General features: G+C 57.3%; 1 protein-coding gene across 1 annotated transcript; it reads right to left on the reverse strand.

Moving 5' to 3' along the window:
* Positions 1-1,947: 1,947 nt before the first annotated feature.
* On the reverse strand, positions 1,948-15,376 carry LOC114667393 (procollagen galactosyltransferase 1-like). The gene is made up of 12 exons (XM_051920546.1): positions 15,025-15,376; positions 6,424-6,534; positions 6,072-6,189; positions 5,406-5,540; positions 5,005-5,209; positions 4,742-4,861; positions 3,954-4,030; positions 3,774-3,880; positions 3,561-3,693; positions 3,363-3,490; positions 3,067-3,273; positions 1,948-2,967 (listed from the first exon to the last, which is right to left on the reverse strand). Exons 1-12 carry the CDS (start codon positions 15,252-15,254, stop codon positions 2,700-2,702), a joined length of 1,839 nt encoding a protein of 612 aa, XP_051776506.1. The 5' UTR covers positions 15,255-15,376; the 3' UTR covers positions 1,948-2,699.
* Positions 15,377-15,715: the final 339 nt, after the last annotated feature.

Raw genomic sequence — 15,715 nt, forward strand, 5'->3', positions numbered from 1 at the left:
CCCAGATACTTGAAGCTTCCTGAAGTTGGCTCAGGTACGCCCTTTGTGTTTCATTGGCATGGCGGTCAGTTTGTCATCGCTCCTGACTTGTTGCCCATCTGTCCAGTGCCAGAAGGTGCCAGCAGGGGCCCGAGGACGGCTGTTACGGAGGAGTCACCTGAGCGGCTGGGCACACAGCACGAGGACAGCTGGAGCCGACAGGTAACTGCTGCCCCCTGGTGGTCTTTCTCTGAGCTCACTGCGCAGAAGCTCCTCATCTAACACTTTTGTGTCTGTCACTTGTCACCAAACATGGGACACATTCACTACGCCAGTTCCTGCCGCCTGTTGTGCCACCTTCTGCCTCCACGTGCCACAGACCTTCACCCACCATCTGTGATCAGAGGGTCACTTGGGCCACCCCTAACATCAGCAAAGAGTTAGCCGGAGATGAGTGGCAGAAGACAAGACCCGCTGGGCATGAGGAGCGCCGTGCCAAGGAAAGTGCAGGTTTGTGTGCGTTGGTATAAGACACGGGTGCAAATGGAAAGGGTGGGCAGGCAGATGCTGAGCTGAAAACGAGCCGATGGACCAGACGTGTGGGACACGTGGTGACTGGCAGCAGTGGGCTGCACCGATGCCAAAGGAGGGCGGGTGGGTGTGCAGACCACCCTGGCGACAGTCCTGTAAACGAGATGGCACATAAATGAGGTGGCTGTGCAGGCCAGTCAAACGAGGTGCCCGTGGGGCTCACATTGGCAGAGAGTCACCTCAAGGAGCTGAGCAGCGAGTCAGGGGTCCACACGGCTGGGGAGGGCAGGTGGTCCCCTAAATGATGTGCCCACTGTAGGAGGCATCTACACAGGCAGTGAGGGCTGAGAGCCAGTTAAACATGGCAGCTGCGCGAGTAGCACGGGCAGGCAGCCATCTAAAGGTGACATGTGCCCGCTGCTCCCATCAGTCAGTCAGTTCAAAGGAGGGCATGGGCAGCTACAGCTGGCAAAGACTCCTCTGACTGAAGGGTCACTTTACCAAGGTGCCCATAGGGCATTCAAACAAGGGGTGTGAGCACAAGGCGTACAAGCCACTGCTTCTGCTGGGCACACAGCCTGGCACTGCCATTCTCGTCCACGACCTTCCATTTACTTGGACCATCTCTCCAAATTGCCCTGACAGGACTGACCACTAGGAGGCGCTGGAGCTCAGACCCCAAGAGATGGCGGCAGCAGACGGACGGACGTCGAGAGGCGCCGAGCTCACGGTGAGACGGTGTGGGGGGCACGGGCGGGTGTGCCCAGTCTAACGATGCCCGCGGTCTGGTGACGGGGGGCACACGCCATCTCAAGTCTCGTCTCTGTCCCTCCCCAGGGCCCAAGGAGTGCCGACCCCCGATCGTGTGAAGACCACTCGGCTGTGTCTGCTGACTCCCAACACCCGCAGGCAGCGCCACCATTACCAGACTTGGCACGGCCTGCCAGAGCGGAACTATGGCAACACCGCCTGCATCGACTCCATGTTCTCGACCCTTCACAGGTGCCCGGGGGTCACCTACGTCATCCACCCCGAATGGGTCTAGAGGAGCCCCCCTTCACCGGCCCTGCTGCAGGATGCCAAGCTTCAGGGAGTGCAGAATCAAACCAGTAGGGGGCAACCTACCCCCCCTTTAAATGATCTTAGCAGGTCCATTGATAGAAACTGTGCCAGCAGGAAAGGGACATCAATGACACCAAGAACGCAGGCGAGCCAGCCTAGAAACCCATGCCCATGCAGTGCCCTGCCTGATGGGGGTTCACATGAAAGGCGCTATAAACAAAGTGAGGCCACCTTGTGCCCATCTAAGCCCCACAGCTGATGTTCGACCCCCCCAAGTGGTGAATGTTGAGCCTGCCCACCGAGGGGTCCCCTTAAGTCCACGTCGATGGACTTCACCCCGCTGGTGCCCACCAATAAATGACATCACGACCGCCCCCTCATGTACCTTTTTAATTTTCATTTACACCTCAGAATGTGAAATAAAAGACCTGAGAGTCCAAACGGCCCCCCTGCCACACACCAAAACAAGATGGCACTGCAGGGCAGAGGTGGGGGGCTTCAGTGACATCTGCCCACACAGCACTTTGGTTTGAGGGGTCTGCCGGCGTGATCAACAAGGGGGAGGCCAAGGTCCAGCCACACAACGTTCTGCCAGCTGGTTTGGAGGGCAGCACTTCACCCAGGAAGGGGGCAAGGCCTCTGAGAGCCCCTCAAACTGGGCACGCCGTGGAAGGTAGGGCTGGGCTCCAGGAAGGGCACAAGCAAGTGGGCACCCGTCATACAGCACACGTGAGCGGGGGGCCATGGCAAGGCACTGCCCAACTTGTGAAGAGCTCATCTTCTAGATTGGTGTGAGGGGCGACAGGTGGACCCCCCAGGTAAAAACAAACAAACATTCACAAAAGAATCCCATTATGTACAAGAAAACGGGAAACCATCAGCTGGAGGTCGAAGGAGCGCCGCCTTGGGGGGTCCAGCATCTCAAACCCCCCCGAGGACCAAATGCTGGCCGCTTCTCCCATGAGCCTCCACGATGGTGCGACATTCGCTGAGGGTGGGCCTGCGTGGAAACAACGAGAAAGGCCCCCCCCAAATAAATACACTCTAGCGGGGGGGGGGTGGGGGTGGTGTCCATTTGCCGTCCAGCCCACCCCCGCAACTGCAGCCCTTGTGTGTGTCCCCCCGGGTCACAACTCGTCACGTGCCGTGCTGTCCAGCGGCGACTGCCGGACGTCCGAGTTCTGGGCCTCGCTGCTCAGCTCCGCCTGCTCCTGAGTCTTGCGCGACTTGGCGCGGTCCCAGTCCGTCTGCAGCCCCTCGTTGTCCCACACGGTGGAGGTCTCCGTGTCGCTGATGTAGCCGCGGTCCCCCGTGTAGTGCGTCGGGAAGACCAGGAGGGGCTCGGCCGAAAACGCCCGCAGGTTCCGCGTCTCAAACTGCTCCATGTAGTCGGACCTGCAGAAGAGAGGGGCTCAGGTGAGTGCCACCCCCATAACCCGGCACACCTCGTGACTTGGAGTCCCTGCCTAGACCCCTGTCCCCCCCCAAACTTACACCGGGTGCTTGTTGTACATGACTGGCAGGAACTCGTCCACGGGCAGGATTTTGCCAAGAGGCTCCGCCTTCAGCAGCTTCTGTGCCCCCTGCAGAGATATGGCATATGCCAAGGTCCAGTACGAGTAGTCGGCCTCCACCAGGTTATGGACGTTGGGCACCGCCTTCTCTGGGTGGTCCACTTGCATCCTCTTGCGGCCGATGTATCTGCAGGGACAACACGGGGACAGCTCTGATCAGGCGCCCGTTCTGACACCCGCACCCAGCATGGGCAGCGCCACTGCAGGAGGACTCACATGAGGTCCCAGTCGAGCCCCTCGGTCTGCACCTCGTACATGAGGTTCTGCAGGCGCCTCTTGAAGAAGACCTCAAAGCGCAGGTCGTCCTCGCACACCAAGGACGTCTCCAGGCCCCGGTCCACAACCTTCACAGGAAAAAAACGTGGGTTACTAGGACAACAGCTCAGCGCCCGCCCCCCCCAAACAGCAGCCCACCTCCTTCCAGATGTTGTAGTGGGACAGGAAGCAGCCCAGCTCTCCCCTGGTCAGTGGGCGCCCGTGGTAGGGGTCCTGGTAGCCGGGCAGCATGTGAATACCCATGGCGTCAATCTGACTGGCATTCAGAGCCCTGCAACGGTGAAGCACATCAGTCAAACGAGAGACGCGGTCCACGGCCGCCAGCGGACCCTCCAAGACCACCACACTCACTTCCCGTCCACGGCGTCCACAACTTTGCAAGCGATCTCCTGTTCGTAGAGCGTGCGCAGCATTCGCTCCCGGCGGTCCGTGCGCCGCTTCAGGTTAATCATGAACACCTGAGGACAGGTAGAGCTGAATACACCAGGAGACGCGTTGGCACCAAGAGTGGCACATAAGGGACGGACCTACCTCATCGAAGGCCATCTTATCAGGATGCTTCTGGGCAACCGAGACAAAGCTGGAGGGCTCCGGAGGTGGCTGATTCACTGGAGAATGAGATAAAACACGGGTAAGTGGCAGGGTGGCACCAGCTGACCTGGCAACGACCCCTCCAGGCGGCCCACAATGCAACAGTACAGAACTCTACCACAAGGCTAGCCACCCGTGTCTTTCCTGCCCTCTAACTGCAGGGACACGAGCGTCGCAGTCTCAGCCGGACGTCACGTCGTGATTACCAAGTTCTGACCACTTGGTGTCGCTGTCTGCACTTCACACACCTTCAATACGTCACGCGCCTCAGGTACTGCAGGACAGCCATTGGCCAGCCCTGTCGCGACAAGGACCTCCAACAAATGGAAACATTCGGGGACCCCGAGGGGCCCAATTAAAAGCCCCTGCTACCAGGCAGAGCACCAATGAGACACCTGAGGGCTAGCAGGACCCTGCACAGGAGCCAAAGGTGCGGGCGTCAGCACTGAACCTGCACTACCAGCAGCCCCCTGCAGAGGGCACCAGAGAAACGTGAAGGGCGCTCAGCCTTACATATGAATAACAGCTGCACACGTGAACACGTCCTGGCCCACCCGTCACCACCCACCCGTCACCGAGGCCTGCCCATTCACGGCCGTCACACAGGGCCCACCCGTCACCTAGGCCCCCTGACCCCCCCCAACTCGTCCAGCAGACGGGTCCGAGCCTCGCCGGTTCCATTCGACTGCTTTGCGGGGGCCGTCAGGTGGTGGTCTCGGTTTGCTTACCCATGACCTCGAGCACCGTGTGCAGGAAGCTTTCGGTCTCGTCCAGCAGGCTGCTGTGAGAGCGCAGGGGCACTGGGAAGAAGCCGTAGGTCTCCTTGTTACACAGGAACATCTGCACATCTGCAAGTCAAGGGCAGACAGACAGGTGGCACATGAGCCCAAAGGTGGCACTTGGCAGCGGGCAAGCGCAACATCGCCACACCTGGGGAACATCTCACAAGAAGGGACGAGAGCAGCACGAACTCACGGTGCCCAGATCTTACCGGCCATGCGGGCAGAGAAGGCGAAGACGATGATGTCATCAAAGGACCAGGTGTAGTCTGGGTGTGGCGGGTAGAAGGCGAGATCCTGGGACGCTTCCTTTCTCAGGTCGATCAGGAAGGTGGAGTGCACCATGGGAACTGCAAAGCAACCCTGACGTTCGTGCTTTCTCATTGGCATGTAGGCTGGCGTTCGCTTGTAATAACCCTGAACAACAACAAAACCATGAGAGTGAAGATGCCAAGCAAGCAGGAAGGGAGCTGGCAGTGCCATGCACTACTGAATGGTGGCTCAAAATAGCATACAGAATGCAGGGAACTCGAGACAGTAGGAGCAACACAAGGTGCCCACGCCAGGACCAAGACGAGCGGGTCCACAACTCCTCACCTCTTTCACAACATACCTGAGCGGTCATGCCACACCAAAAATTGGAATAGGCAGCTCGAGACTCCAGCATGGGGGCCACGATGGTCTTGTCCTCGGCCATGAGCTTCCACAGGACCTCGGGGTCCGTCAGCAGGTTGTCACAGTCCACGTACTGAGAACCAACAAACAGGGTGCCAATTAGCTGCTGGGTGCGACTCAATGTGACTGACGAGCCGCTGTGCCAATGACGCCCGCCCCTTGTGCCACATCACCGGATTGTTTGTGTATTCAATGGGGCTAACTGAACTTATCTGGGGGTCCCCTGGGTAAGTTCTGAGGGGGCTGGCAGTCTGCTGCTCGCTTATTTCTAAATTTCTCGACAATACAACTCACTGAAGTCTGCGGGCTCAGACAGGTCAGGTGGGCTTCATTGGCCTGGCACTGAGAAATGAGGTTTGTGTTGGGGGCATTTAGTAGGGGCTATACCAGCAGACCCAGAGAGTGTTTCTGTACACGGTGTCTGGAGCCCACTGAAGGTGTAGAGCAGGCGAGTGGCCAGCAGAGGTCCTAAGGACGTACTTGGCATGTCACAGGGCACAATTCAAGGCTGTGTAACTGGCACCTGTGCCCAGCCACCCTGCCCTACCAACAGCTAGATGGGCTAACACAACCAACGCCTTCCCAAGCAGATACCCCAACTTACCAGAATGTAGTCTGCCCACATCTCCCTGGCAGCAGTCAAGGCAGCCTGGCGCACCTTCATCACATGCTCATACCGCTCGGCGGTCCAGTGCTTGGGGCCCACCTCATCATCGAATCCTCTGGAGCAGAAAAGAGGCAACAGTCAGTCAGGAAACGTATGGAGAGCAGCTGGCAGAGGGGGGCAGAGTGAACTGACGAGGTGCCAGCCAGACTGTCCATGACAGCGTCTGGATCGGTTGGAAAACAAACAAGCAAGCAAACAAACCGACCAGGCTGCACTTTTGAGCAGCGGCAGACCCTCGCGTGACCTCCAGCCATCAGCGCAGACCACCAAACGGCCCCCCGGCCCTCACCTGGGCTCCTCCTGAGGCCTCCACTCCACGTAATGGTAGAACTTCTGCACGTTGATGAGCCACTCGCGCAGCAGAGCTGTGGTGTTGTCCACATTGTGGTCGGTGGCCACCCTGCAGGGACAGAGAGACACAGAGAGGTGACCACCGGTGGCTCTAAAGGCCAGACAGATGTGACGACTAATGACGGCTGACTCCCCTCTGCCCCCACTCTTGGGGGGCTCTGTTGGCGAGGTCTCAGACAGACAGACAGACACTGAATACTTTACTTGACCCCAAGGAGGAATTCAAATTTTACAGAAGCCCCAAAAAATAAAATTAATATGAAAAAACAAAAAACCCTTTGGTCTTGGATAACAAAGAGCAGCTGCCAGGCTGCCAGTCAATCCAGCTTGTAGGTGGCAGCAGGGTGAAGTCCGACCTGCCCGGATTGTGCCACAGGTTCGTATTTAGACAGAGCAGTGTCCACTAATGTCCCCATTAATGTCACCTACAGTCACCAGCATTTGGAACAAAGCCAACACGACGAGAACAGCCGGGCAGAGAGACTTGTGAAACCAAAGGGGTCAGGTTAAGAGAGACAGCGTGGCATGATGGGTAACCAACTGGCTTAACGTAGCAAGCAGACGCCATGGGGGTCCCACTTGGCACACACGCCGAGCCCGACCGTGGACCCAGTAACATGACCATGATGGCACGTGGGGCACCCGCTACTCGACGTCCGGCATGGCCCAGGCCTGACTTACTGCGCCCACACCCACGTGCCAAGGCTTTGCACCTTGCTGTGGAATGTGAAGGCTGCTTGTGAGACTCGCCTGGTGGTCGACTGCAATAAAAAGAAAAAAGGCACAGCAGGCACGCGGGCAGAACAGGAGACGTCACCGGCGCTCTGGACACTGGCAGTGTCCTTCAGAATAAAGGCGGACGTCCAACAACAAACCAACCATTTCTGGCCGTGCGTGTCACAAAGCTGGGACCGCCATGCCACTCAGCCAAAGCAAACCCAGTTAGTGCTGCCAGGGTCCGCAACTCCGCCGTCTGCTCACTGACATTTCATCCCACCGACCGTCTGCAGATGACGTCCACTCGGTGACACCTGGCTTTTCTAGAGGGGTCTTCATCTGCCAGCTCACTCCTCCCCGTCACATCGGAGTGAAAACAGAAAGAGTGACACGACAAGCCTGGCGATGGCCTGAAATGGCAACAAACTACAAAACTGGTGGGAAGGGGCAAGAAAAGCAGAGGACTTCAATGAAGGAGGGCCGAGTGAGTGGGCCAGTCTTCACCTCCCAAGCCCCCCAGCCACTTGACCAGGGAGCCAGGGGTGACGTGTGTTCCCCCATCCTAACCTTAAGCCTGCCCAAGCACAACTGTATATGGCGCCTTTCCTCCCACCCTGGTTAATTACTGGCTCTGTTTGCTTCAATTCACCCAAAAACACCTGATGATGACGAGGACGATGAAGCCACGCTGGCCCCCAAACAATGGAACCACCTCAGACCTCACAGACGTCACACATGGGAGTTGTACAAAAGTGTCGCGCTCAGTCCCACCACCAGGGGGCACTGGACTGTTCCAGTGGGCAGCATGGCAGAGGCTTGGCCACTAGGGGGCACCAATAGGCCACAAGCTCAGTTCCAGGCCAACATCTGCAAGCCCCCGACCGGTGCCTGGGGGGGCCCTGAATGGCTGTCACTCTGACCAAAGGAGCCTAATGACAGGGAGCCCCACCACCTTAAGTCCTTCATCTGGAGCAACAGACAAGATGGGACAAAGACACGCAGAAGGCACTGCCAGGGCGCGCCAATCAAGACAAACCCAGAGACCAACACTGCAATGCAGGAAGGGCGAAGCCCATCAAACCCGGACCACCAGAGGACATTCCTGGCTACATGGCAGCATCAGCAGACTGAGAGACCAGCTGCGATCCTGGACGGGCACAGCAGCCTTCACCCGCCCCCAGCTCCTTGTGATGAACGTGTGAAGGCATGCGGCACTAACAGGAGCCATGGCAGCACATCAGTGTGTGGAGCCAAAAAATGAACATCTGTGGGCGCCACCCGCCCTGTGCCAGGCCTGGAGTGAAACACACCAATGAAAACAAGTGGCAAAAGGCCTCATTTTATTGGGGGGGTCTCTCTTAATAAGCATAATGGGATGCCCTTCTCGTGCCACCCTGACCCAAAAGAATCTCCTTATGAACAATAAAAATACACCAGGGACGAATAAAGAAGGGAGAACACAAAGTGACCCGATTAGAATACCACAGGGGGTGGCAACTCCATGCACCCACCATCTGAATGCTGTGCCTCTGGCACCCGTAGCACATTTGCCAGTCACCCTCCGTCTCCCCATCACTGCCCCCCTGCCAGTCAAACCTTTGGTGCAGCTGGCAAACGGGTGAAAGGACATAAAGACGGCGAGACATGGAAATGGCGTCAAGTGAAAGGGCAGGAAACTAAGAGGTTGGCGGAGTAAAACGCGGCATTAGGGACATGAATGGTGCCCCCCGTGTGCCCCACTCCGCTAGCCAGTGACGGACCCTCACACTCCAAATGGCCTCGCTAAACAGACGCTCTTCACAGGTTTCCCCCCACGATGCCCGTTTTTCCACATGCAGGTTAAGTGAACCCCTTGGGGTCCCACAATTCTTTATTATGATGTGCCCAACGCTTTTAATTGAGATACAACTGGTGACGTTTCAGGGTCACATGGACTCGATCCCGCAACCTTGTGGCTTGAGGTCTAAAGCCTTAACCGCTAGGCCACACTGCCAGCTCTTTACCCATGATGCTCCAGTTGGCATCACCTGGCATGGCCCAGTGTATCCCAGTAGCCGAGCCAGGTCTCCTTCATATTAAGGCAGACAGGGTCTGACAGCTGGCACCAACACCCTTTCTGTAGTGCCAGTCACGGCGAACACCAGCAAACCGCACAGTGGCCAGGGCCCACCCAAAGGGGCAGGCAGCACACCACCATAAACAAGGGTTGCTGTGGCAAAGACGCACATCACAACATAATGGCAGCCGCCAGCTGTGAAACCAAAAGCCACTCAAACAAACTCGCCATGTGGTGCAGCGGCACACGGCAGGCCGGGCACAGCAGCTGGGTCCAACCCCCCACAGGTGGTCCACATGTGTCAAAGATGGGAATGCAGTGGGCTTGGAATTCCACCCCCAAAAAAAACAGACGAGCACAGAAGACGACCTGCTGCTGCTGCCCCCATGGCCTGTGCGAGGGTCCCTCGGCTCAACTTGAGCCCCTCCCACAGGGCACCCACTGCGCCACCGCCGTCCTAAGCTTCCCACGGGGCTCCAGTCACCATCACCCATTTAAACTGCGCCAATGCCGATCGTCTGCTTGGATTCTCACGCCCTCGAGCAACACGGCAGCCCTGACGGCACACTTCGGCGGAAACGCTGAAAAGAACAAAAGGGCGGCCGTGGGCACCGCCCCCTCCTGCTGCCAATTACAGAGCAGCCAGAGTCAAAATAGAAAACACATGGCGGGCAATGAGTGCTCTTAGGCTTCTGACAAACATAAGGACAGGCCAGAGCTAAAATTGACAAGGGACAGACAGCAGCGTCACACAGGCGGGGAAGGCCACCACCCGGGTGACACTGGGGCTGCACACAGGACAGCCAGACCACGTCCCACGCCACGGCCAGGCAGACGCCATCAGCTCCCGACAGTCAGATGTGCACTTCAAGTGGTAAGGGAGCCCCCCCGAGTGTTACGAACGTCAAGTGACTGGCCGCACATTTCAAGGTCACACTCTGTGACATCCGCGAGCCTGGAATGCTTTACTGGAAAGGGCTGGCATCGCAGAGCAGAGCCCACCATGATGGAGGAATTCATCTCAGGGCAAAATGTGGCAGCGTTACGGCTGGGGCACCCGCAAACAGAACAGTGTCAAGAGGGAGTCGCGGGGGGTCCTTCAGGGCCACGGGAGGGTACTACTGGGTGAGGACGCCACCTGACCTGGACATACCACCGGCGTACTGGGCATGCCTACCCCCTGGGTGTGGCGCCACTAGCTGGAGTCGAGGAAGAGGAGCACAGCTTTCTCTTACACGGTGGACTGTGGCAGTGTTGGGTTTAGGGTGCGACATGCCACCCAACACCCGGGCACACACCTTATAGGGTGCCTTTCCAGTTGTAGGGCAGCTAGGAAAGGCGCTATATAGCCATCAATAGTTAGAGCCACGGTGCCAGAGAGCAGCTCCGTATTTATTAAGACATTGACAGGAGAATGTCACCGGACTTGGGGCACTAGGGACCCTAAAAAATTATGCAGTGCCCGTTATACCTACCAACCCCCCACCTGAAAGGTGCTATATAACAATAAAGAATTACAGTCATGGCACCACAGAGCCGATGTGTGTTTATTAGCACATGCAGTGAAGACGTTCACAGGACAAAGACCACCCTACCAACCTGTAATATGGCACCTGGCACATCAGGGCCCCATGAAGAGAGAACCCCACCGCAGTGTAGGTGAAAACTGGCAGGAACCGCTGACTGCTGCACCGAGTGAAGTTATAAAATTGAAAAAGAGCGAGACCCCCCCAGGGTCTCAGCGTACCCTTATAGTAAACCACGGCACCCCACAATTCCCTGCTATAACACTGCAGGCCCCTTCCCATTGTATGACATGTCCCTAAACAGACCACCCTGAACGTCACAGAGCCCATGTGGTGGCCTTTTCTGCCAGCTCCACAGGGGTGGACGGACCACCGAACCCAGAAGACAAATGGAGCTCACTGCCTGGGCGGCCCTCTCCATCTCACTCGGTCACATAGGGGGTGGCTGCATGAGGCGTGCGGTGACACAAGGGACTTCTACGGGCCACATCAGGACGTCATCATTTGGCCAACTGGCTTACTGTGGGTTACAGTGCCAGGCTGCCAGGTGGACTACATGACAATCTGTGTACATGGCAGGCCTGCAGGTAAGAGACTCTGTGGGGGGCCGCACGGCACAACGTCACCCCACTCAGCCCGGCTCAAGTGACCTTCTGACCTCTGCTGCCCAATGATGTGACCACCCGACAGCGGCCATTAACAACAACACAAGAGGCCATCTGTGAAAGACGCACATCTGCCTTCCAAACCCACCGCGGCCCCCCTTGAACGAGACGAGGCCCTTCTTCCTTCTTTCTGCTCAAATGGCAGTTTGAGTTCCTTAAAAGGGAAAAAAGCAAGAAATGGAGAAGTCGTCTGAAAGTAACTCGAGTTTACGAAGACAAACCCAAGGAGACCACGAGATCGGTCAGCGGGCCCACCCGGGCACCATCGCTCTCTGTGCCCCCAGTCCTCCCTTTAGTGACGTCAGCCCCCCGAGCCCACCACGGTCCTCCAGGTCAGTCTGGGAACGGATCAACATGACAAGTGCCAGCGTGCTGCTGACCAACGGGACCATCTGAGAGCAGCGTGAGGACGGCCCTCCGCCAGTGAGGGTCCCGTGACGGTGAGGCTCGCTCCTGGATGCCTGTACGGGACCCATTAACGTCCATTTGGGTGGGCCGCTTTAACAACTTCACTCTGGACATCTTGGAATTTGGACCAAAGACTTGGAATGAAGATGAAGCTGGTGGTCTCCTGCCACTGCATCCATGGGTGGGCTGCTCGCCGGCCGGGGTCATCGGACATGGACCTCAAGACCCCACAAGAAAAAACGTGTCTCTCCTGTGCCTTCATTGTGGTGCCCAGTTCACCCTCTACACTTACTGTGGGGGGGGGGGTTCTGGTCAGGGAGGTGGGGGCCTACTGGACAGCATGGGCACCGGTGAAGCAGCAAGCTGCCCCTGCTAGCTGTGTGCCATCGTGACTCAGCAGTGGGACTGAACCTGGCAGCCCTGCTCTTTATAGTGCAGACGGGGGGGCCTGTGCCCACCTCTTGAATTCAGGTTTTTAAAAGGTCAATGCCGACACCTGACAAGTCCAATGCCACGAGTTCTCAATAGCGCCATTGTTAACGGCGAGCCCAGAGATGAAACTCCCCCAAAAAGGTGAGACACTCGGCCCATTCAGAGAGAAGCCGAAAGTCGGCCACAGGACACACCCGAGGGTCTCCATGCCAGCCTCCGATACCACGTGGGGGGGGGGGGGGGGGCGTTAAAACAAACAGGAGCCCAAAGGGACAGAACACGCTGCAATGCCCGCTTTCAAAAACCCAGCATCTTAAGAAAGTGACTGAATGCCAACTCCACAAACAGGAATCAAGTTGTTATAATAATAAAATAAAAAGAGTCGGCCCCTTAAATCCTTACAAAAAAAAAAGTTTATTTCTGTGAATTGGTGGTCTCGCTCAGGTGACCCAAAGAGGGTCCTACACTGGCACCACGAGTGTGATCAGCAGCAGGCGCCCACGCCGAGGGTACATGACATGAAATCGTCGGCTCGGGCGTCAGAGCTCAATCCTGCCTCTCAGCCATGATGGCCCAGGAAAGGAAGACCTGGCGTTGAAATGCCCCCTATGAACCAGCGGGATTTTGTAAAGACCCCCAAATGCTGTTGTGGGTTATTGACTGGCGTTCAGATTTACACCTCACTCTTCTCAGGTCTAATCGCTTGGGAGCTTCTCCTTAAACGACTGGCGTAGTTCTGGAATATTCTTCAGATTGTCTGGCATGTGGCCCTTAGGACGAGACGTTTGTTGACATCTCTGGCCCCCACGTCCAGTAAGGCTGATGTATTCCTTTCCAGTCATTAACTGGGCACACTACTGGTGCCAACAGCTGGCAGCATCAACCACCTACTTGAGCAGCTGCCTCATGTCAACTGGCACAGACTAAGGAAAGAAAGACGGCATGAGAGGGCACAGCTCCACAAGTAGACTGACTCGACTGCTCACCCAAATGCCGAGTGAGGTGGTGCCACCTCAGACATGACTACCAAAATGGCTGTGACCCGAGAAAGTGCCAGGCAAGAACTAAGACAGCTGCCATCGACGAGGCTGCACAACACTGAAGCACCTCACAATGCCAAGGGGCACCACAGACCACAAAAGGGAAAGCATTTGGACAAAGGAGTGCAGAGTAAAGGATCTTAAAAGGCAGCGATTTAAAAACGACCCTAAAATGTCACCCGCTGAAGTCGTTAAAGTAGGCAGCGACCATCACAAAAAGTAAGGGACCTGCCCACCTTATCACTGGGTACACGAGGCCTGTGCTGATGTGCCACACAACATCGGCGCCTCCATCCAGACGTTCTCATAACCCGCTTAGCCAGGGCAGGGGTACCAATTAGACTGGGTGCCAACCCACTGCAGGGCAAACAGGAACAGCCACACACCAGGAGCCAGTTTAGCAACCCTTGACCTGGAAGTCTTTAGACTGTGGGGGCACCCGGAGGAAACCTACATGGACACGGGAAGCCCCCTGGCACGTGGACCCATTAAATTGAACTCACTGATAGAAACAAGGAAGGCGGCCCACCTGGACTTTACATTCTAAGTGGTCTTCACCTGCCGCAGAGCGGCCTACCACGGCGGTCTCAAAGCGCCTAAAGTGAATCCTTCGGGGTGGAAGGTCCTGACATGCCAGGCCAAGTGGGCATTGTCACTTCACCGGACACGTCAAGTCTTCAGGGATTCATGGAGACACAGGGAGAACACGCAGACTCCACAGAAAGACCCCAAGCGGCGAGCCCTGCGTGTGTGGATGGCGGCTGCACGGTGCTCTCCTGGGACGGGACTCCATATAATGGGACACACTGTCCCACCAGCTGTTCTCCTCTCCACAACTACATCTGGAAGACTAAACTGAGGAAAGACGTGCAGACGCCATTTAAGATTTGGCATCACAGGGCCCACCAAAACTCATCGGGTGAAACTGGGCAAAAACCTGAAAATTCAAAGCTGGCATCATCAGCACAAGCCACAGGAGAAGAACTCTGCACAAGTCCAGACCAGAAAGTGAGCGCCTGCTGTCCTCTACTGTCACACGCCCACAGCTTCAGGTGCTTTAATGCCAATGCCAGCCTGCTGAGAATGACCCACCAGTTCAAGAGGAGGGCAGATTCACAGGTCATTCTAGCCAATGCACGACCACCCTGACACATCATCAAGGGGCTGCTGCTGCTGCTGCCGGGACCCTAAAGCCACCAGAATGCCACTCGGGCGACGTTTCAATCCACAGCCCTGCACTTTTATTTCATAAGAAGGTAGCAAGTGTGGCAAACGAGAGGTCACCGCCGCGCCCACCAGGGTCCCAAAATGTCACCCTCCGACTTTTTAAAGGGTTCGGCGAGTGATTTTGCCCTCAGGCACTCATGGCGCGCGGCCGCCCTCCCCGCTTTCACCGTTCGCTTCTCATTCTGCGGCGCTGAACTTCCTAAACACATCAACGGAGTGCAACCTCGAAAGAGGCTTCAGAGGCCATCAGAAAGGCGCTATAAGCGACTAAGCCAACACCACACTGACGGCCCCCCAGGGTCTGCCCCCCCAGAGGGCGTCTTTCTCGTAGTTTCTGCCGCTCAACCGCCGGATGAGCTCGGAGTCCCGGGCGCGGGACGAAGCGCCACGACACGCCGAAGACGCCCCCCTCCCCCACACTCACACCCCGCTACACGCACGTCTTCGACCCCCGGCGAGTTTACTTACCACAGGGCGGTGCGCTCCTTGGGGTAGTCGAGTCGGTCGAGGGCGCCCAGGACGTGGGGCAGCGAGTGAGCAGAGTTGCGGCAGAGGAGGGCGATGACGACCCGCGGAGCGAGCAGCGGCGACTCGGGGCTCCAGCGCTCTTCTGGGAAGTAGCAGCGGGATGGCGGGGCGTAGAGAACAAGCAGAAGCAGCGGCGAAAGTACGAGAACGAGCCGCTCGAGGAGCGCCATGGAGGAGCAGGGGAGGGAGCGCGAGTCCAGGTCCTAACGAGAGCCGCCGTCCTCTGGCGGAAACGCCGACTGGCTGCGAACTGCCCAGCGTACTCTGGCGCGCCTCCGGGAGAAGGGGGGTGGGGTTTGGAAGGGAACGGACCCGCCGACAACAATCCAAGGTGGCGTTAAAGGGGAAGGCAGCTCGGAGCGGCACAGTGGGCTCTTCAGCCGCAGCGTGACCTGTCTGCTTTTTCAAGGCGTGCAGGGGGGCGTCTGTGGATGGGGTGCCAGGTAAGCCAAACGGCCTGAAGACTCTGGAAGGTTCCAGAAGCCAACAGGACTACGCCACCTGATCATCCTTGTTTGAGGACGCTCCGTGCAGCTGCGCCACCTGGTGGCAGAGCAGGCCGCCTGCTGTCTCGAAGTGACGATTACTCGGGTTACTTTTATTATTATTGCCATTCATCACACGTTCAAAC

The sequence above is a fragment of the Erpetoichthys calabaricus genome, chromosome 17 (assembly GCF_900747795.2).
Source record: "Erpetoichthys calabaricus chromosome 17, fErpCal1.3, whole genome shotgun sequence".
NCBI lineage: Eukaryota > Metazoa > Chordata > Cladistia > Polypteriformes > Polypteridae > Erpetoichthys > Erpetoichthys calabaricus.

Bases quoted from the DNA above. Each gene is read 5' to 3' on its own strand.
- LOC114667393 (XM_051920546.1), bottom strand. From the start codon at position 15,254: ATGGCGCTCCTCGAGCGGCTCGTTCTCGTACTTTCGCCGCTGCTTCTG. The intron at 3,491-3,560 runs GTGGGCTGCTGT...TTTCCTGTGAAG, and splicing joins ACTACAACATCTGGAAGGAG to GTTGTGGACCGGGGCCTGGA. The intron at 3,274-3,362 runs GTGAGTCCTCCT...TTGTCCCTGCAG, and splicing joins GGGCTCGACTGGGACCTCAT to ATACATCGGCCGCAAGAGGA.